Source organism: Hesperophylax consimilis, chromosome 8 (assembly GCF_061612785.1).
Source record: "Hesperophylax consimilis isolate HC1 chromosome 8, BYU_Hcon_1.0, whole genome shotgun sequence".
NCBI lineage: Eukaryota > Metazoa > Arthropoda > Insecta > Trichoptera > Limnephilidae > Hesperophylax > Hesperophylax consimilis.
This window is the reverse complement of record NC_142843.1, coordinates 27,047,989-27,072,142: the sequence shown is the minus strand read 5'-3', so window position 1 is coordinate 27,072,142 and position 24,154 is coordinate 27,047,989. Positions and strand designations below refer to the sequence as shown.

General features: G+C 34.7%; 1 protein-coding gene across 14 annotated transcripts in view; it reads left to right on the top strand.

Moving 5' to 3' along the window:
• Rbfox1 (RNA-binding Fox protein 1) overlaps window positions 1–24,154 on the top strand; it is a 731,414-nt gene that overhangs the window by 464,667 nt on the left and 242,593 nt on the right. For 8 of the 14 annotated variants that reach the window (XM_089634048.1, XM_089634046.1, XM_089634047.1 and 5 more), the window contains exon 1: window positions 17,665–18,024. In XM_089634048.1, the coding sequence (XP_089490174.1) occupies window positions 17,902–18,024 (123 nt within the window). In that variant the 5' untranslated portion in view covers window positions 17,665–17,901. Of the gene's footprint in view, window positions 1–5,341; window positions 5,921–14,696; window positions 14,752–17,664; window positions 18,025–24,154 lie in introns of those variants that run through there. The other 6 variants (XM_089634058.1, XM_089634057.1, XM_089634053.1 and 3 more) reach the window with 3 other exon arrangements.

The window sequence follows — 24,154 nt, the reverse complement described above, 5'->3', positions numbered from 1 at the left end:
GAATACGGAAAACGTATGTATGCGGCCAGCCTAAGTAGGTTTCAGAGTGGAAGATACTACCAGTATCGCCCTGGTGTAAGACCACCATTCAGAATTGAAACGTTGCTCCAAATGGCTTTGACCGTGTTTAGTGACTACATCTGAATAGCCAGGTACTTCCCCACCTTCCTCTTTACCTTCCCCACTTACCTTCAGCCTCACAACATCCCCCAATTGGGGATGCCATAGTCTCACTGGCTCCAGACGGGAGCAGTTGGGACTCTTGTGAGGTATTCACTATAAAAAATAAAAAAAAAGGTTAGGTTAGGTAAAACAAAAATTTTTCATCGATTTTAATGACTTTATATCACTTTTTAAAAGTGTGTTGAATAGTCACTGTGTTGAGTTAGCATGGAAGGAACCGTTTGATGAACGAATGAGCACTAGAACCTTAAGACAGTCACATGTAAAATATTTTAACATCCCAGTTTAGGAATATTTCATAACATGTTTATATTTGTGTCTACTGTGTATATTATGTACTACATGTTTGTACATTTGACTAAAGTTTCACGTGCTTTTTTCTTATCATTTATCACCATGCCTTTTTGTCAAACTGAAATTTAATTACTTCAAAATTATTCTTGCTTCGTCTTAATCTTCTACATTCATACTTGAATTGTATAATTAATCAACAATACTGATTTCATTTTATCTGTCATTTTTATATTATTTATTGTGTAAACAAAAACCTAGCTAACAGCCACTCTGTAAATTGCTATATCATGACTTAAAGTCTTTGAAAATGTGTCAAAATACGTTTTTTAGTGAAAGATTTACAATTTTATTGCGACGTTTGATTTTGAATTGTGTCAATAGTGGTAAAATTAAAGTTTGCAAGTGAATTCGAGAGGAGACAAGGGATTTTAATCCAAGTGGGCTAGAAGAAATATGAATAGACCTGACGAGACGGGTTGAAAGAAGTAAGAAGATTTATGAAGAGCCAGGAAGAGACAAGAAGAGTCAAGAAGATCCAAAAAGAGCCGCGAAGGGCCAAAAAGACACTACGAGAGCCAAGAAGAGCCAAGAAGAGACAAGAAAAGCCAAGTAGGGGCGAGAAGAGACCAGACGAGACAAAAAGCGATAAGACTCGCCAAGAAGAGGCGAGAAGTTGCAAGAAGATTCAAGAAGTTGCAAAAAGAGCCAAGAAGAGACAAGACCGCAGCTTAATTTGTTCCCCTTTCCCTGATTGGCCTATCTATCTATCTATTGATTAGTCCAGGGCTTCCCTAACTGTGAGTCGCGACGCCCCGGGGCGCCGCGGGATCATCCCAGGGGTGTCGTGAGGTAATCTTTATAGCGAGAATATCGTTCCATCAGCACTGCAGCGTTAAGGGTTTTATTACCGTTTGCGACATCATACTTGTGTGAGACAGGTTTCTCTGCAGTTGCAGTAATTAAGAATAAGTACAGATCAAAAATAAATTTAGAGGCAGAGACGAGAATGGCGATTTCGAAACATCAACCTCGTTTTGAGAAATTATGCTCAGAAAAGTAAGCACATCCTTCTCATTAATACCAAAGAAAAAAATTGCTTTTTTATCTTTTTTGTTTGCTTCAATTTTTGTTTTTATGTTGTGTTCTTTATTTTCTAATAAAAAAATTGGAGTTTTTCTGACAAATTGTTATTAGTTAACGTACCCATACTGCGTGACCCGTTCAGGGGGGGGGGGCTTCAAAATACTACGCTTGGTACAAATTAGTGGCGGGGGGCTTAGATTTTTAGTCACCGGGCGGGGGGGGGGGCGTCGCAAAAATATGGCCACTTCCCAAGGGCGTCACAGTTGAAAAAAGTTTGGGAAGCCCTGGATTAGTCTATCGTCTAACGTCCGTGATTATTAGGTACTCTGTTTCTACAACGTTTAACCTATATGAATAATTCAGTTTTTTAAATTTATTTAATCATCTTTATTAATTACATATTAGTGATGTGCCTGACTCATTAGGAAATGCTGTGTTGAGAGCAGGTGCAGTTTATAACATAAACAGTTTACGATAAAAATGTTATTATTAAAAGAGTAAATAATTATATTACAAAGCAGCTTCCCTCCTAATAAAAACACAATTTGTTTTTTACTTAATTTGTACGAATATCTCCAAGTTTTGCTACAATTTGTTTTGCTTGTGGATAATACAAATTGCGTTGAGAGGATCACTTTCTAAATATCCATACAAAGGCAATATAATACCAGATGCACTTTACTTGGCATATAATTATACTCATTCCGTTTATGATATTACCATTACTGGTAGTATTATTACATATAGTGATTATACAACGATACGATTAATTTATTGTAAATAAATTATGTAAATACTCTTAGTAAATTCGTTGCAGATTGCAGGTAGAGGATTTTTCTGTGGTATTAAACCTTATTGGTATGGGTATGAAGCAACCAACAACGAGGTAAACGGCTCTCGGGTTCAAGTATTTGCCCATTTGGTGATGTAATTGCATCAATATGTGAATTTGCTTCATTAAACAGGTTTGCATACGCCGAGGAGTATTGCAAATCACTATCTCTTGAAGATGCCGGGATGCTGAATTCAGGTTTCCCCAAATTCGAAACCTTTGGATATCAAGAATCTTCTGCGTCCTTCTTAATATATTCGCCGATTCACCATTCTTATGCATATACATTCCGGGCATACGGAATGCCGCCCGAAGGGGCTAGCGACAAATATTTAGTTATCTGTTTACGTTTATTTTCATAATCTCCGTGGTAGAACGGTAAGAAATTGAAGATAAATTTAACGCACGTTTATACATGAACCTAAAAAGCTCTGGACAGAGCATTCGTGCGATTTTGTGTGAATGGCATTGAAGCCAAATTTAGGGTGAGTGGAAATTACCTAGCGGCCATCTTGCATGACTAACTTTTGAACTGATTTATATGCAAAGTGGTGCATCATAAACTATTATTATTTCATTTTTGTGATGTTATCGAAGTTGTAACGGCTTACGATTACGAGTATTTGATGAGACAAGAAATCATCAAAAATTTCATTGCGTTTTGACATTTTTGAAAGATCTTCTTCCTCACCCGCGGATTCAAATTGTTTTCGAATTGCTCCGTCCTGGGCTTTTTAGGTCCATGCGTTTATAAGATCCTTGCTAAGACTATTATTAAGCCGTAGTCTTTACCTGTGTGTAAGTGTTTATAATAATAAGAAAAAATTATTCCAGAATGTATGCAGGGGTAGTGCAATGCAATACATTCCATATTTGAAATAATATACATAATTAGAGTTAGAACAATAATAATAATATATAGGTGATTCCGATAGGCACATAAAAGCGGAATTCAAGTTAAAAAAAACTAAAATATTAACAAAAAAATGAGTATATGGAGTATAGTCGTTTATGGAGGATATTTGCACATCTCCCGTCTCCAGAGAGAGATCAGGGGGGAGTCCATCTAGGCAATCATGGCAGTGATATGATACAAATATGATTGTTCATTATTTTTTTTCCGAAATTGGCACCTCAAAATAAATTTGATTAATAGTTAGGAGGCAAATTTATTGATTAAGGAAAATATGAAGCTTAGAAGCCACTGTTGAAGACCCTGCGCAAAAAATCCTACAATGGATGCTCTGCAAGCCGTAGCGAACTTTACCTTTCTGCGCAGTGTCTTCGGTTTATGTCGATTGCTTACAGATGCCGACCCAGTGGGACGACAGGCTTACTTTACCCGAAGATCTTATAAATGTGCATTGACTCAACCTACTTTGAAATAATTATAGAAACAATCGCTATTTCAAAACACTTAATTAATGTGTTTATTTTAATATTCATGTAGACATTCTTATGAGATTGCACTGTAGGTGCAACATGGGTGCACCCATGGATACTAATTTAATGGGTTCCGCATTCCAAAGACCAAGCGTGGATAATTACAGGAGATAAAATAGGTCACCATGGTATTTGGTAATGTATGCAAAGATGCGTCTCAATAAAAAAGATGTACGTAGATCCCTGATGCGTATGTGTGGTAAAACCATGTACCTATTATCATATAAGGAATGTGGAGATCTGCAAAGAAAGCAAGGCTGATTTAAACGTAATGAGAAAGATTAAAAAGGGACGCTTTGGGCATGTAGAGGGAATGAACGAAGAAAGGAGTGTAAGGAGATATACGACGCAAATGTGAATAGTAGTCGGGGACGCCCGAAGAAGACATGGCACGATCAGTTGAATCAGATACTTGAGTCGGTTAGAATAATAGAAGAGTATGCATGAGACGATGTAGGTATGAATGTGAATGAGGCAAGGATTGTGTGCCAATACCGAGTTGTTTGGCGGTTCGTCCTATCTGCCCTGGGGGGAAATGGCGTTATGGTTAGTTAGTTATAATATATTTTTATAATTTTTTTTTTTGTAAATTCCTACTTTTTTATATGTGCTTATACAAAATAATATGTAGGTATATCTCCGGTTATTGTGTTTTTTTACTATACTGTTATTTATTTCTATCAAGTTTTATAGTTTCTTTATATTAATTACCTCTCTTCTTTATTTTTGTATTTAGTCTCTGAAATTTATATTATTATTATCTCCCTCAAGTTTTATAAATTCTACGTCATTCATCGGGATTATTATGTAGCAAAAAATGAAAATATATATTATTAGATATACTTAGCAAATTTCGAGTAACACTGAAGATGTCATTTTGCTTTCCGATGATATGTTTTATTTCAATTTAAATCAAATAAACAAAAAATCCATCACACCTTGCCACTGATTAGTTGGGTACAGCATAGCGGGTCACGTGATAAGCACTCCGTCTCGCTCTAGCAGCACGGTAACAGACGAGACAGAGTGCGCACAACGTGATCCTTCGCGACGTATAGCAGTGCGATCAGTGGCGACGCGTGATAGATTTTTTTTAGTTGTTTGTTTTAAATTGAAGAAAATATATCATCCAAAAGTAAAATGACATCTTCATTTTTACTCCAAATTTACTGAGGAAAGGCTGGTTAAAAACCTTCGGGTAACGTGTTGTTACAACCTGTATAATATGTGTACATATATACGTCACGCTGCAGTATGCATTCAGAGAACAAGATAACAGTCTGAGAAGAATGCTCAAACAAAAATGATTAGATACCTTTATTACCTACTACTTAGTTGTTTTAGCACAAACACGCTAGGTAAACACATATGTATTATGTTTTATATAAATATTATAGCGGACATTTTTCTTCCGGTAATTCTCAAGTTGCTGATCGGCTAATCGCTACTCGCTACTCGCTACTCGCTATTCGGCTAGTCGCCTGCAGTCGCCTGTCTGCATCGGTTTCGAGTGGTCGCGTCTCACTTTCACTTTCATTAAACAAACTGCTTCTGTGATTTCTTTTTCGGAAATGTTTTGACTGGAACCGCTTAAAAACATTTTCAATTAGTGAACAATTGATAAAAGGCTCATCCTATCTGAAAAGTTTTATAAAGAGTTCCATGTTTGTGCCGGTGAGAGCGAAGTAAGACAGTGCAACAATTTAAACCTTGAACCTTACCCGTTAAAACTTTAAACAATCGCTTCCCAGTGGAATTTAGCAAATAACTGTGTACGTTGATTTATTCATCTTTATAACTACTGTTATTTCAAACTAAGAAGTAATAATTTATTATGATATAAGCGTATGCAAGGCGGGCAGACTTAATTGCATTCCTAGCTATAGAGAAAGTGCTGATAATTTCGTTCGTTCGTGCTGTGAAATTTACCTAAAAGATTCGTTGTGTGTATTACATAAAATGTGTATATATAGATAGGGATATATAAGTGTTGTGTTGCAAAATCGTTGAATAAACTGTAGCATTTCAACAAGACGTCTACATTCTGTTGGATCCATTGTTTCGAATAATAATGTTCGCCTACATGTAAGTAGATATCATCTGGTAATGATTCGCCAATCAGATTTTACACTGAAACTCCCACTAGGATCCGAATAAGAAACAACACTGACCCTCACAATAAACTAATACAAATATCTTTGTAGTCCTCAAACACTTCGCCCCACATTTCTACCCACATCGCTTGTTTTTTTTTTTTATGTCAGTTATTTCACTTTTCAAAACCGGTTTCACTCTTTAACCTATTAACGAACCGAGGAATCATTCAATGTAAATTAAACGCTGAATTTGTATGTAAGAATTGTGTTGTGAAATGCTCGTATTTCGGTGTAATCAAAAACACAGGTCGAAAAGTGTACCTATACCGTACCTATTCATAATTTTAAATAAACCTGCTTACATCGCTTGGGGACTGAGGAAAACATTGAAATTCACTAGTAATTTCACGTTTTCCAGACCATTTTTTATGAAAAAGAATATTTTTTTAATAAAAGGGGAATTTTGGAATCATGTGTGACTTACTTTTAAGTAATTTAATATAATGTTAAAAATGCTTTACTTACGAATGCCACACGAAATAGGACTTCGATTCAATTTATAATTACAATTCAATTATCTCATCATCTTATTAATTCAGTTATCGGGGATAGAAAATAGTTAAAATAAGTTATTTCGTTCAAATCAAAACTAATATTTTATGTCTTTAGTTTGGCGGCCATCTCGGGTCAGTTGATAGAACTGCAACCTATAAATACTTTTTTATGTTGGTTTTTAGATTCTTAGGTTGGATTTCAAAATAAACATTGTTTTTTGTAAATATGCGTATAGAGTGTTGTAATCTAAGTAAAATTTTATCGAATTCTGCGTAAGCCTAGGTATATTTAGAAGGTTAGTACCTCCCACCTCAACACCTGGAAGGAGGGTACACTAATACGAACTTTTTGTTCACCGATAAAAAGTTATCCACTGTTTTTTTCTGGCCTTCATGTTCGATAAAAATAAAAACTTTTTACGGAATTAAGATTTTTGAGTGTTTGGGGTATTATGCCGTATCGCCGTCTTGCTACCTCCTTATTTAGCCAACGTTTTGGACAGCGTTGCAGTGTCAAATTAGGAATCGTACAAATTGTCCCAAGAAACGTCACTATCTCAAAGACAATTCTTTTTATGCTATCTTCAGTTAGGTAGCCACCTAGTCAACTTTTTTTGCTAGCTACTTGCAGACAGATAACAGTTACTGTCACAAAGAGTGTTCACAACAGCTATTCTATTTTTTGTACGTTTAGGAGTACCCCAAGGATCAAATTTAGGCCCACTCCTCCTATAACTACGAAGCTGCTTATAAACGGCATGCTTTGTTGTTGCTAGTAGATACCACAGACATCCAAATTAATAGACTTGTCCTGAAATGAAATCTGAGAATCATTTCGGCGAGCTGGATGCAAACCACGTGACCATATTTTTTGCACCAGAAGGGTTCGAGAATGCTTTGAATAAACTATGACGTTAGCCGTACGCTGACCACCGAAAAGCGCACATTGACATAACCAGACCATGCGTAAAAAAGTAAAGTTCGATAAATAAGGTAAACGTTTGCAGCATTCTTAAACGTATCACGCTATAATTGAGTGAGGTGGGTAAATTGTATGGCGATGTGTCAGGCAAGTGTAAGAGAGACAGAGCGCGTGCTGAATGGGTTAGAACCAAAAGGTAAGTACCAAGTCAGTACCCACGGGCGACACGTGTTTCCATTGAAATAGTACAGTGTGTAATGTGTATATTATCTATTCAGTGGCCTACTCTGGTAAAAAAACTCCACGCACGCTACTGATGGCGAGCATCGAATGATTTATTTGATAAGCCTGTGAACTAGGTACACTTATAAATAATGCGGTTTTTCCCGAAAAATTCTACTAATTACGAATATTCCAACCACAAAACTCACTGTCTAATAAAATATATGTTGACATGATATTTTTGCAATTCGTTGGAATAATATTAATGAATAATATAATTAGATCGAGAGACATTTGAAAATTTTACTAAACGTTTTTCAAGTTATAAAATCAGCAGTAAGCACCGGATTTTATTTTCTAGACGATGAATTAGTAACTTCTCAAGGGATTCAACTAGAACTTAAATATTAGTGATACGTTTATCAGATCAATTTTCTATGCATGGTAGGGCAAATTTGACCATAGGTCCATTACGCCGGGCCGTTAAGATTTCCACTTTGTTTTAAAGATATTCTAGGGAAAATTCAGAGATGTGCAAAATGGGTACCCAAAACCATTTGAAATGCAAAATGGAAATGGGTCAAAACTTTTCCATTTGAAAATGCAAAATGCAAAATGGTTTTTAGAAAGGCATTTCAAATGCAAAATGCAAAATAAGTATCTATTTTCAAAATGCATTGAAAATGCAAAATGGTTTCTCAGGTCAAACAATTAAAATAATTATAGAATTTTTAAACAATTTTGTCATTTAATAATGGACATCAATGTAGAACAAACATATTAAATGATGGTAAATCCAAAAACACCACGACTACAGATTATGAAACCACAAAAAATTTGCGCGGGACTAATGTTGCCAACGTAAAAACATAGAAACTGCTATCTAACATTTAATATTACAGCGTCATGGCCCAATGTTCAGTATTTTTTGTAATGGTATCACTCAATTGCCAGGGCTCCTACCAGGGAGCAACTTGACAAATGTAAATTATCTCTCATAGCGAGGTTGAGGACATTGAGGACCGACTGATATTTGGGGCTTATGAAAAGAAGATGAAGGAGATAGTAGGAAGAATGTTTGAAAAAAGCATTTAAAATGGAAAATGCATTGAGAAAAGCATTTAAAATGCAAAATGCCAAATGGTTTTTAGAAATGCATTTAAAATGCAAAATGGAAAATACCCATTTTGCATTTCCATTTGAAATGGATTTATTTGAAATAAAGCACATCTCTGGGAAAATTCAACCATATTCTGTCCAATACAGCAGTGCCGCGCGTCGCATTTTTGAGTGCATGGCTCCTTCACTTACGTCGCGTCGTTAAGGCGAAGCTTAGTGCCATATCACTATTTTGATTAATCTTTATAACGAATTGGTGAACATTATGAATACCAAAAAATATGCTTTAGATACACTGAAGGTTTTCCTATCGCTTCGATTGAGTAGAATACAAATAAAAAAATCAATTACTAAATAAAAAATATAAATGTAAACTACTAATAAAAATATTTTTCCAAAAGAAATGTATGAATTCATAAAGGAAACTACTTTTAAAACTTTTACCAAGAATATACACATTTTTGGCTTGTAGCTTCCCCTTAAGATGCCGACTTTATTTTAGGGTATTGTCTCGTCTTATGAATCTTGGGAATATTTTTTTTGCATATATCAAAACAAACGGGAATTTCAATCTTATCGCCATCTGCGTAAATATTGCATGTTTCGATTTGATTCCGAATGTTAAATTACAGGTGGACCGCCTTAATTAGAAAAACTGTATGTTAGGACGGATTATTTCACAGAATTGGAAGAATTCATCAAATTTCAACGTTCATTTTAAAGTTTTGTGAAAGTCCTACTCAAATTCTATTATTATATCATTATGGGAGGCGAGTTTGGGAACCGCCGCCCCGGGAACTATATGGATAATCAACACATCTGCCATAGGTCACCCCAAGTGGTTTGCTACGTTTGGTGACTTAGCAGGGGTGCTCGGGTTCATGGGGTGAGATCTATTCATTCGTCCGTTACTCCTGGACACACTGATCCTTAGATTCCTACCCACCCCATACCTTTTTTCCTTCCCAGAACTTCCTCTCCTTCCTTCCCGTAAAAAAGACCCCCACACAGCATCCCTGAAGATGACATAGGCCCACATCACACCATTTCTTGATAGGCAGAGAGGGTAGACATCCACACAATTTTGTCTCGGCACACCCTCCTTCAATCACATTCATAGAATAATCGTCTCACACATTCATACTCTTCTGTTATTCATTCCTGACTTGATTATTGACTGCCTCCTTAGTTGAATGGTTACGAAGCTTGGCTACGAATCCGAATGTCGCGGGTTAAAATCTCTGGGCGAAAGTAAATTGTATTGATTAATTTATGTTATTTCTATTTATTTTGATGTATATTTAAAATAAATTCCTTCAGGGCCTGTGTCATCTTTGGTGATGCTGGGTGGAGGGTATTTTTAAGCAAAGGAAGGAGAGAAAGTTCTGGTAATGTTAAGGTAAGATTGGTGGGTAGGAATCAGTGACAGACTTATGAATCCATCCCTCCCACTGAGTGCAAGACGATGGGTCGAGGGAGACCAGTTGGAGAAGTCAAATGGTCTCCCCAAACCAGCCTCTCGCGATCTGGCCCGCCATACAACTGGTGGGCAGGGATCCACCGCCAAGACCAACACTTCACCCGAAGAACCCAGGCACCCCTGCACTAAAAGTTGCAAACCACTTGGGGTGACCGATGATAGAGGTGTTGGTTATCCAAACAAATTCGGCAACTAAAGGGTTAAAATTCTTTTGGGGCCAGGTCTACGAACAAAAGCTTAATGCTAAATCACTATTTTGATTAATCTTTATAACGAATTGGTGTACATTATGAATACCAAAAAATATGATTCAAATAAAATGAAGGTTTTTCCTATCGTTTCGCTTTCGTAGAATACAAATAAATAAATAAATTACTCAATAAAACACATAAATGTAAACTACTAAAAAATTATTTTTTTTTCAATAGAAATGTATGAACGCATTAAAGAAACAACTTTTTAAAAATACAGTATTATAGCTAAGATTATCTGCGACAGTTTCACTTGATTAACTTTTTTGCTTTCTTATAAAATTATTTACAAAATAAATAAAAACCAGTTTTGTGCTTGAAATCGAACGTTTGTAGACTGCGTTTGTCAAGCGATTTTAATGGCTATTACCTATAATATAAGGGATACCAAGAATATACACATTTTTGGCTTGTAGCGTGTTGATGTACTCGAAAACGAAAACTCGAATCATAAAAAGTTATGACCCGCAGCAAAATCGAATTTTTTATGTATATTTCCTCATTTCCCGTTTGTACTACGAGATTCCGTACACCATGTATAAGATTTCAAAGTAATAAATATTTCCAGCATTGTCCTGGTGAACGACCACCGTGCAAAATCGAAACATTGCTTGAAATTGCTTTAGTCGTGTTTGGTGAACAGATCTGATCAGCCAGGTACTTGTCAACCTTCCCCATTTCCTTCCTCTCCCTGCTATCTTCAGCCTAATAACATAATTGGGGATGCCATAGTCTCACTGGCTCCAGAAGGTTGGGACGTTGGGAGCAGTTGGGATTCTTGTAGAATACTCACGTGAAAAATCATCTATTCAAGTATTTGATTCACATTTGATCCTCGACTCCTACCATTAATTTTTGCCTCATATATATTCTGCTTACACTCCTTTCTTCGTTCATGCACAAACCATCTAAGCGTCCCTTTCTTCATCTTAACTATAATGCTTTCATCAATCTATTATTATCTAATTATTTTTTCTTATCAACCCTTTAATAATGAATAAAGGTTTTAATCGTTGAAAAATAATGTTCCTACATTATATGATATTGAGAATTCCTACATTATTGGATTAAAAGAATTGTAGGTAACAAAAAATATTTTTTTAAATACTTATATATTATTTATATATGGGTAGAACTTGGTGGAAATATGATAATATTTGTGTAAAATTTGGAATTGGAATCAGTCTCCGAAGACTTAACAGATGTAATCGATCAGACGCGGAGAAAGTTGCGTTTAGTCTTCCAACTGAAATTCCCCCGTGCACCTCCATATACTGTAATTATTTAATGATTTTTATGCCCGCAACTGTTGCAACACAACTGTCTCCGTAACTAAAGTATCTCATCTGCGAGCGCCCTAAGTGTATAATAACAAGAATACAAAAGAAGTAGGTATTCCTAGTGAATTAAGTAAGTAACAGTATTCATTGATTGTCCAAGTGAAAAGTAATACAGATCGATAAATAAAATTAGATATCTACATCAAAATAACAGTACAATAATTCAAACTTGGTAATATTGCTAATTGAACACTGTGAAAACCAACCTAACGTCTAACTTAGGGACAAACTATATAATGCACTTCCACTTGCCAATAGACAGAACACAAATTATTATATTTATTCTAAATATAATTTAGACACCAACTCTTAGATCATCAGCCAAGACAGATTAAATACCAACGATTTTATTAAAACCTGTTTATAAGTATGTACCTATTTCCATTTTTGTGTTTCCATTTTTGTTTAAAACTGCTTATGTTATAAACTGCGCCTGCTCTCAACAAAGGATTTTCTAGTAAGACAGGCACAGTAGGTACATCACCAATCTAATGTAATCACAGAATATTCTATGGGTGTAATAAATAAAGTTGAATAAATAAAAACTAATCTAAATAATGAATACGCTAAGGAAGTTCTATAATTTGATTAGCAACGTAATATTAGAGATATAGCTTTGTACATATTATTTCATCTGATCTTCTTCCCCTTTTACTATGTATTCAAATAGGGGACCCATCGCCTAGACAAGGCGCCCTCAATTGTCCCATTCCTGCGCTACTTACTCCGTCCATAATAGGCCCAGACTCATATTTTAGATATGTATTAATATGAAAGATATATAGGTATGAGTACATAACATTATTATTGTAATTATGTATATTAAAGTGTTTCCTACATGTGAAAATTTCAATTTTTTAAATATTATAATATATATTTAATATAATATTATGTGCTGTAACCAGAGAAGTACAAAATGAGTACCCAAAACCATTTGAAATGCAAAATGGAAATGGGTCAAAACTTTTCCATTTGAAAATGCAAAATGCAAAATGGTTTTTAGAAAAGCATTTTAAATGCAAAATGCAAAATACCTATTTTCAAAATGCATTGAAAATGCAAAATGGTTTCTCAGGTCAAACAATTAAAATAATTATAGAATTTTTAAACAATTTTGTCATTTAATAATGGACATCAATGTAGAACAAACATATTACATCATGGTAAATCCAAAAACACCACGACTACAGTTATGAAACCACAAAAATTTTACGTGGGACTAATGTTGCCAACGTAAAAACTTAGAAACTTTTATTTTTTTTATTTTATTTATTTATCTATCAATATAAAGGTTTTTACTTGTAATTATCGACATCTGTCTCACTAGGGTACACCTGTGTCGAGACAGACGTATACATATACTTATAGAATATTTAAACTGCAATCTAACATTTAATATTACAGCGTCATGGCCCCATGTTCAGTATTTGAATCAGTATTTTTTGTAATGGTATCACTCAATTTCCAGGGCTCCTACCAGGGAGCAACTTGACAAATGGAAATTATCTCTCATAGCGAGGTTGAGGACCGACTGATATTTGGGGCTTATGAAAAAAAGATGAGTGAAGATAGTAGGAACAATATTGCAAAAAAGCATTTAAAATTGAAAATGCATTGAGAAAAGCATTTAAAATGCAAAATGCAAAATGGTTTTTAGAAAAGCATTTAAAATGCAAAATGGAAAATACCCATTTTGCATTTCCATTTGAAATGGATTCATTTGAAATAAAGCACATCTCTGGCTGTAACCAAGAATTTATCTTATAGTTTTTTTCTATGCATTTTATATCTTGTACAAGACTTTTTTTCTCACTGATAAGAGTGTTAGCAGTTGCAATGTTCTCTTCGACCAACAATTTGGACAACGAAGGAAACATGAATAAGCTGGAAGTTATTCAAAATAGAGCAACGTATACTAAGGAAAGGCAAATATTCAACGTAATCAAATGAGAGAGGAACTGAATTGGTTTCCAATAAAAAAGAGACTGCTGTATAGTGTGTTATTTTTTGTACATAAAATTATGAATAACCAATTGCCTAAATACTTTAAGGATGAATTAGTATTCATAATTATGATACCAGAAATATCAATCAGATTGGTCGTTGTGTACTGCAAGAGCAGACACCTCATCCTCCTCTATACAATCTATGTTATCTTGTACATAATCTATATATTATACACAATGTATTTCTTCTAATTCTACCCAATCATCTTCTACATAATCTCTCGCCCATTTCCATTTCCATTGTAATTTCCTCATCAAACTTTTATTCGTCGTATTCATTATTTTACCACCGAATGCTCAACAAGTCTAATTACTGCGTAAGTTACAAATGATCAGCAAACTTATTCTATGGTTCATGTAAAATTATTACTATTTATTTAATTAAAATTGTTAAATATTCTAAGTATGACATTAAACGACCAAACCAACCACGTTCTATTGATAATGCTACTACTTGTTATAATATTGGTATAATTCATTACATTTAATTTATTTATTACATTTTCAGTGTCATGTTCGTTTACAAACACTTCATTCAATGGTCAAAATTATAAAACTATTATTATCTCAAAGATAACATAAACTATATATAAAAATCTGAAGTGAACTATCTAACCAATTTACAATTTGTCTTTAGCTTTAAAATCATAATATTAATTATTCAAATAATTATACGAGCATGTTGTATTAATGTTATAAAAAAAAATCTAATAAAAATCAAAGGTCAATGAACTCTCTTGTCCTGTTTAGAAAGGTAGGTACTAATATTTGGAAATACCTGCATTGCTATGATGTTATTGTTTTGATTGTGTGAATTTGTGAAGTGTCACATTTTATCACAAGAAAATTACTATCTTATTTTTTTTTTCAGACCAAAACCCAAAACGGAGACGTTTAGCCTTACAACACAGACCATATTGCCCAAGGTAAACAACTAATTTTATATTTATTGATAAAACTTTGGTTCCATTGGTTTTCATGTGAATAAATTTATTGAATAGCAAAAATAAAATTACTATCCTGACCACATGAAATATAATAACTTTTCGAACTAAAAACATCTAATAAAAGCTTTAACATATGTTGTAATAAACCAAACAATAATAACCTTGTCAGATTTGACAGGTGTAGCAGCTGTTGATCTTGATAAGCTAGAGATGTCAGAGCAATAACAAATAACAAACCCCTCTTTTTTCTCTTATCTAAGCTGCCCACTTCCGTTTTTCGTATGACGACATCTACATTGCTCTGTGCAAAGTGCGATAGCTGAGTCGAGAACCAACATTCTGTAATTTCTTTATGCCCCGCCAGATGGTAGCATTCTCTATGATTTTCACATAGAAAAACTGCCCTGTTTTTGTCGCGTAATATTACTATTTTAAAAGTTGTGAAAAACTTATAAACAGCGCGTACATTGTGGATAACATGTTAATTTGGTAGTCATTATAATAAATCATGGGAAATAAGACTTGTGCTGAGCTGACACAGATTCTCCTGCGAATGGAAAGCCAAGACGATTGGGATGAATATAATGCGTGTATTTGGGTATGAGATTTAGTTTTTCTCAGCAATCTAACTTTATGAACTTTTAAAAATCTTTCTTTTTATATTTGTTTTAATGTTGGACGTTAAATTAGTTTTTTTTTGTGTCGAAAACTACAAGACACCGTAAAATTTATTCATATAATAAATGAACCCGAGTACGAAAATTATATTTATAAAATTTCTCAAGTTCTGCATGGGAAAATTAGGGCCTATGGGGATAGGATATAGTTTACTGTAAATATTATTATATCGTTTATTGTTTTCGTTTTTTAATGCTAGGGTACTATAATTTTACAAAATTTTAACCGAATCATATCCAAAAAGCTTAAATTACTTATAAATAATTTTCACACATTTTCGTTTTTTTAACAATAATATTTTATTTAAGTAAAGGGTGGGTAGTTGGTTGAATTGTTTTTTTGCCAATTGATAACAATAAAATTATTTGTTTACATAATTAGTTTGATGCTTTACGTAAATAGTGCTGGAAAATATTTTAATTTACTTGATTTAAATGATTACTGTGGAGATTTATTTTGAAAGCAGAACCGTGGCACCAAAAACGTTTTGTTAAAATAATTGAAATGTTAGTTCACATTACACATCAAGAGAAAACTTTTCTCTAGCTAGTAACATCCATTAAAATGGGTAATCTCTAAATAGTATAAAATAAAGTCGCCATCCACGTCTGTCTGTTTGTGCGCTTAGTTCTTCTAAACTACGTAACTGATTTTGATAGGGTTTTCACAATAATTTAGAGAATTTCTTCCTGAAGTTTTATTATATAATACATGCATATTATATTTATAGAAAGTAGAGAAAAGACGATATTTTGTAAAGAAGTCATAATTTTTAGAAGCTTACATTGCTAACGTTGGTTAAATCTCATGAGATACATCAAAATAATGTACTACGGAATTGTATATCTTAAAAGGCCTATAGAAAAGTCTGCTATGGTATATTATCTCCTAAGGATAACCCCCAGCAACGTCAGCTGGTTAATAAATCATTTCAATGGTCAAATAGAAAAACCCCACTTACTTGCATATGCACTATAATTATATTACATTATCAAGAAAGATTTTCAACATTTATCATCACCATCATGAACTTCCTTTTATGAAACGTCGTTTAATTGCTGGTTTTTTTATAAGTACTGTCGTATTACGATCATCAAAATTTTGCTGTGTTAACATTTAAATAGCGCGCCATAAATATATCTAGAGTTTAAAAAAAATTAAATTAATGAGTAACATAACACTATTTTAAAGCCACCATTGAAACTAAACGTTTTTTCTTCATGCCGCTAGATGGCGGTAACTAATAAAAGCTCCCCGAAAATTGCAATAATAATAATAACACGTAATAATTTAATATTTGCTATCCAACTAACAAGATTGTTTTCATTTGATCTTTGTTTAGAATATAATCTTGCTAAGAATTATGGTAATTGCGTTTCCCGGTCTTTTTCGATAAATGCCCAGTGTAGATTTTTGAATAGGAAAGGGCGGCTGGGGGGCGGCCGTTTCATTGATCCAGACTCCACTGCGAGTGTGAGGAACACGGCTTTATCACTTCATCTCTCTCTATGTGGCAGTTCGCTGACAGGGTCGGCACTAGATTAGGCAAACCCAAAAATTTACGAGAAATCTGATTTGAAGAAAGTTAGATTTCGACGTGTTGATCAAATAAAAGTCTAACAACAACGCTACTTTCGAAAACGCTGACAATCAAAAACGCATTTCTTACGTTAATGTAATCTTCTATAGAGTCGAAAAACAACATCTTTGTTACAGTTGTAGGGTTAGGTTTTACTCTTACTATTGTCGAAAAATATTGGTTGTACAATGAAATGTTTAGTTTTTGATTTAGCACAAAAAGTTTGTTTTTTTTCAAATAAGACACCTAATAACTTAATACAACTATAAAATGAACCATTCAGTTCAATATGATAGCTGTAGTCTTTTCTCGAACTTCATAAAATCAAGATTTTTTGAAAGAATATTTTCCAAATAGAGGTTGTAACTGTTTTTTTTTTTTGTTTTGGTATTTAACGTTAACTTGGCTCATATAAGTAAGTCTAAATGAGTGTTTTGCAAAAAAATATATATTTAGCAAAATGTTGGGGTATCGTAAAGTGGCCTGGTGGCATACCTGCGCGCCGGCGCTTCTCGCCCCCCTTCCTCCCCCCGCCACCGGCCCTACCTCCCCCGGCCCTGTGATCCCGCCCCTCTTCTGCGCGCCGCGTGCTCTCAGCTCCCAGCGCGACGCGGTAGCCACACAGAACACGGCACACACAGTCAGCCACTAGCCACTAGTCAGTCATACTGCATACAACCGCGGTCTCTGCGACACATCACACCGCTCCAGTCAGTGTCCTGTATAACCATAACCTCATGTTCCGCGAAACAAACCGCGTAGTGTGATAACAGTGCTAACATCCTGACAAGTTCTCCCAGTCGTGTTAACTCCGCAAGTCTCGCCAACGTGAAGTTGTTTGCGGGCTGTCACATCTGCTAAGAGCGCTGCGAATGAGTGGCGGTGCTTCGCTCCAGAGCGGAGGATTGTATTTATGTGCATCTAGTCCGGACACAGCTTCCAAACTGTGGGGCTCGGGGGCCTTCTTTCTTCCGCCGCAGGGGATGTATTATCCTGTAAGTATCACTATCATTCATCTCCTAGCTTTTCACTCCACTCACATTCCTCACTCACGCATACTGGCACACGAGTAAGATTCCCTGATCAACAAAGTGTATCGCTCAATTGACCGCTTCGGGGAAGGCGTGCGGTTCTGTTTGCCTCTCTCTTCCTCCTCCAATATGACGCACCCGTTTGACTGAGATTCGTGGAGTAAACACGCGCTGTCGATCGCCCTCCTCGCGGTGTACAATGTGTGCGGATTGTTATTATATTATGCTCTGTCTTTGTATCAAGTCCAGCCGCCAGCCGGCCGTGGCCGCCGGCTGACATTTCCACGTTAACCGAGTCGGCACGCTCCGTTTGGCGCCTGTTCGGTGACCTATCGGAGATAGTGCTAACGCTAGTTCTCTTGTCATCCGAGGTTGATAAACACGGGGGGTGTATGGGGTAGTGAAATGGGTGGGTACAGACACCACCTAGCGAGAGGCTGCCGAGTGTTCTCCCAGGGCGACAGCCTCCCTCCCAGCCTCCCTTACCTTGCCACTTTACCACCCCTAGTGTTGGCGATGCAAGCAAGCCAAGTAGGGAGCTGCGAGCCCTCCCTCATGAATCCCTCCAATTGTAGCGACATGGTGAATTTTACCCTTGCTTCAATATTAATTTAATTTCTCTGTAAACATACACAAAGGCGGGCTTCATTTTATTTAATTCTTTTTACAGCGCATTATTTTATTCCGCCCCCCATCATTATTCTCTTCCAATACTTCAATATATATTTCCAATGGCGCTCAATATGTTTCAAAACCAGGAAACGTTTCGAATCGCATATCTTTTAATAACATGTGGTGGGTTTATTACCGAAAGATTAACAAGCAAATAATTTTGCCCGAATTCCTTGTTTATGAACATAAACAAAGATGAACACAGAAGCGCGTTCTCGTTTGGATAATAAATTCGGTCACTGACGACCGAAGTTGTCTATAGGAAGTAGATAGGTACATATTAATATTTCCGAGGCAATTTAAGAACGAACCTCGAGTGCCATGCTACATTAATAAAATACCAACACACTCAAACACTTTGTAGCTTTTATTCAATTCACACACACACACTGGTGAAAGCGCTACATGTGCCCAACAGACCACAGCCAGAATTTAACCAGTAATCCACCAGGTGTGAGTTAAAAATATTCTTCTCTAAAACTATGGCAGAAAAATAGTGCTTTCTCATTTTATGTAATAATTTAATAAAATTATTCTGTCAACTGACGACTTCAATTCACTGATAAAACTTCAATCGGCAGAGAAAAATGAGTCAACGATAAATTTATTTATTCACAATAAGACAAAGTACTTACAAACAGTGGTGGCTCGTGACTGTTGGATTGCTAGAGTGCCAATATTACCAAAAATGGCATTTTTAATGTTGTTCGATGTTTTTGAAAAAATTCGAAAAATCGAAATTTAGTATGAAAATTTTCAGGAAATCCGTAAATTAAACCAATCCGAAATTTCCTGAAAATCTCATACAAAAAATCGATGTTCCGAAAAAAAAATAAAAATCGTTTTCAGCTACAATAACATCAGAAATGCAATTTTTAATAATATTAGCACTCTAGTACACCCAAAAATCACGAGCCGCCACTGCTTACAAATAATGTATATTTTTAAGACCATGTATTGTATTATTTATTAACTGCAATGATTAATTAATTTAATGCTTTCGTGGCCTTCATAATGATGGTTGCAAAACCCAGATAACCTCTCTTTGTACTGCGCTACAGTTAATTTGATTTCACTATCGTTTTAATGCAGATAAAAAACTGAATATTTTCGTAATTTACTAACGAATAACATATTTTGTCCAGATCACACTGTAAAAGAGAAATTTTTAAGTCATTATTTGTACAGAGTACGAGCAATTATTTATTTCTCGTCAGTACGAATTATTTGATTAGATAATACTTCTGTCTTCGGTCTCTAATCATTATTAATTATTTAATTTCACTGAGAAATTATAAACGCGCGTCCATTTATTGAGATATACCCTTGAAATGAAAGGGTAAGATACCAATCTATTTTCGTAATAACTTACTTGTTTTTTGATATGGGGTAATATAATGGGGGTTATTTATTTAGATATATCTATTCTGTATAGTTTCCCCAGGATAGCTTCTTATATTCAGAGAAATGTTTTTTTTTCTCTCTAATTTTATAAAAACATTATGACTTTTGAAAATCGGAATTATTACATTTGGCCTGTAATTTGGTGACGCGCTTTTTCACAGATAAAATAAACATGTTTGAAAGTGACGAAACGACAAGCTAAGATAATATGCATTATTTCCTTGCCAACCGAATAAAATATATTATGTTAGTATGCCATGAGCATTTTAAGGTTCAAAATACCGTAAATCGAGGCGAATGCGGTGAGCTAGTAGCAAATCCATGGTCGATATCTTGTCACTATAGGTTAAAGCAATGTAGTCCATACAAATCATTTCCCAGTTCTTTGGTCACTATAATACTATCAATAAAAACAATCGTACATCAATGGACCAAGCTAAAAGGTAACATAATACACAATAGGTAATTGTAGTAATTAGTCATTATAATAAATTCTTTAAATGATGATTCATAACTTGTGGCTTCAGATAATTTAGTCGCTTTATTACCCACGGAATAATACAAATATGTAATAAATTGCTTCCTGAAATCATAACTTACCAATATTATTTTGAGCACCTGCAAATTATACATTTCGGGTTTTCCTGAAAGTGTTATTCTGAAAACTGCGAGTTATAAAACTAAAAAGTTTACACATCTTCAAAGTTTTTGGTTTTGGAAGTCATAAATTTACTTTGTCCCGTTCTTATTTTGCGACATATTGCACAACTTATCTGATTTATGGATGTTTTAGTCCCATTTGATTGCGTCTTCCTTGCCAAAAACTGGAATGAAAGACGGACATAATTCATAATGTTTTCTGACTCACGTAATAATATTATGAACAAAGGTCCCTTACATTCGCAATTAAGTAATCAACACACTGATCAATCTACATTAACATTATTCCTGAACGTCTAGAAGAAAAAGAGGGAAAATAATTTGTTGTTATTATTGGACTTCGTAATCTTATCTACCTCATCGTAAACAACTACTGTAATCTGAATGTTGCATTTTATTTACGTTCGAAGATTATTATAGATAACACATTCATTGATAGTGTTGAAATACTATCTGCTGTTATTATTTTTGTTTACCTTCTTATCATTCATACCTTTGAAACGGAAGTACCTATAATTTTTGTTTGTACTTGACAGATAAACTAACTACAGGAAGTATGCTATAATACTCGCCGAAGAACTCACTCAGAAGCAGTGGAGTCTCGTGACTTTTGATTTTCTAGAGTGCTAATATTACAAAAACTGGCATTATAGATGTTGTTGTAGCTGTAAACGATGTTTTATTTATTTCGAAAATTCGAATTTTTGTATGAAGAATTTCAGGAAATCCGTGCGGCGCACGGCTAAACTGAAATTTCCTGAAATTCTTCGTACAAAATATCGAATTTACGAAAAAAACAAAAAAATTGTTTTCAGCTACAACAAGATCAATAATGCCATTTTTTGTAATATTAGCACTCTAGTACACCCAAAAGTCACGACCCGCACAAAAGTAAGTTTAACACACGTGCCATAGATTCAACCATGACGTGAACCGTAGGTAGTTGACCTTGGAATGCACATGTTGAAAGCTGTCATTTCTATAGTACAAAATCTCGACAAAAACTTCAAAACGACATCGTCTGCATTCAGAAATGCAACCAGAAATATGATTTGAATGTGTTGGCACGAACACAGACGCAACTGTCGTGTTTGTAAACGTCTCCAGTTTACATCTCGGAGCGCATTCTACCGTGCTTTTGCGAGTATTTTTGATTTCGGTCCAACCTTCTTGCAGCTTCCCATAAAATAGCTTATAGCTTACTGACTCGCATCCCGTGTTTACTATGAATATAATGTTATTATGGGTAGCCGAGCAGGCGTGGAAAGACGTTCGACAGGCTTGTATTTCGGAAAGAAATAAAATATCCAACATAAACCATCTTAGGTTGACTGTGTTAGCTCCAGCGTGTTTTTTCGGTCCAGTATATTTATTTATGTACATATTTCGTTTCACCTAACTCCCGACGAGGTCTGGTCAAACTAATGATATTTCTTTCCCTTGAAGTTTTCTAGAAAAATGCACCTCTCTCGGCATGTTTATTCATCGAAAAATACTCTCTTCTCTTGATGTTGTTTTAAGGTCCTTATAATTTTTGACGCAAAAGGAAAATACTTTCAAATTCAATGATTGTTACTCAAATATATGCAACGACAAGAAGTCAAAGGAATAAAAGTTAAAATAATTAAAAATACGCATACACTATTTAAGAAATGAAAAATGTATTAGATAACCTACTGACAAGCATTAAAAGTCACTTAGGCCAATTTATATTGATGTTACAGTACAAATGAATCATTCTCAGCATCAATTTTATTTATAGAAATATGTATAAAAAGTTTGTAAGAAAAGATTAAGTTATGGAAAAAAATCTTATCCTATCTTGCAACGCCGCTTGCGGTTGCTTCATTCCTTTCCCATAATTAGTGGTTCGGCTCGAGCTTTTTCTCACATTTACACGCATCCTAACAGATAGGTATGACAAATTATAACCCAATAATTAATATGGAAATAATAAAATACAATATTTCACGGTTCGATGATAACTTTAAAATTTGTGGATTATTCCCTATAAAACCGGAGAAATTTGAATTTCTATTAAATACTGAATAAAGAATTAAGGCGATGCCATACGTAGTAATGCAAAATCATGTGTTTTTGGTTTGAAAATTTGGACGCCTAGAAATGTTTTGAGATGCTTTAATTAAATACTGCGAGTAGAATACATCTTGATCTTTGAAATAATCGAGTATTTTTTTCTTTTTATAAACCCAGAAAAAAATAATGTATAAGGCCTATGAAAACCTCTTTAAAGTTCAAAATCTCCTACTTACGAACCCATTTTCGGTTATGATTTTATTGTATAATGTGGCAAATTAAGTTATTTATAAAATGATCGAAAAAAAATTAAATATTTATGCCTGAACATCCACAAAATAAAATAAAAGACACTTTTTGGCCATGTTTTTTTCTTGCATATATCAAAACAGGCGGATGGTGTTAAGCGGAAATTTAAACCTTATCGCCATCTACGTAAGGGTTGTTATTGATGGCGGCTCAATTTAAAATATTACACGACGTAGTGCATCGCCTTAACGCATAAATCACAGTTTACAGATTGTACATGGTTTGAGCAGCCGTGTTGTAAATTACGCCCTTGGAATGTGCTAGACATTTTGTAAACATGTTGGTTACATCTGAGGGTTGAAAACATGCGGAACACATTATGGCCTTCCTTGGTTCTGCAGCTTTTTTTTATTAGGGTGGATCAGGTATACGCCAGTCTAGTCGATGTCTGCCTCATCTATCATTGCATATCATGTTCTATTCGGTAAAATATTTTATGAATGGTAGTTTTTGTTAGTATCATATCGTTTTAATACACCGAATAATATTAAATTCACCACTTGGATTGGCATAAACTATTTAATTATTTTTGTAGGTTTTTTTACACCCCTTTGTTCGTAAAATATCACCATTATGAGAGGTTACCTGAGAAGGGGTACCCTTGGAGCAAGTACCTACCTACCTGATATTGTTGTCTTCAATTGGTTTAATGTACATTGGAACCTAAAACCGACTACCTGATACGTAGGTACTATACTTTACGATAAAGGTAGTCGTATTTATGTACCCCGTCTATTTTGTTGTATTGCAGATGTTTCAACTGTGGATACTGATATTCCCCGAATTAAATAGACGATATTTTATAGCTTGTTTACTGAAGAAAATAAAAATAATTTCATGTGGTATTTATTTTATCTGTTTTATTTGCAGTCCAATTGATGACGACATGATTTTGAACACATGAACTGTCCGATATCTCGTAAAACCCTCTCAGGTTTTCATCTCCGCATTTACTTGTAATTGATTTAAATTTTCCTTCCTTGACTACGATGCAGACCACTTGATCAATCGT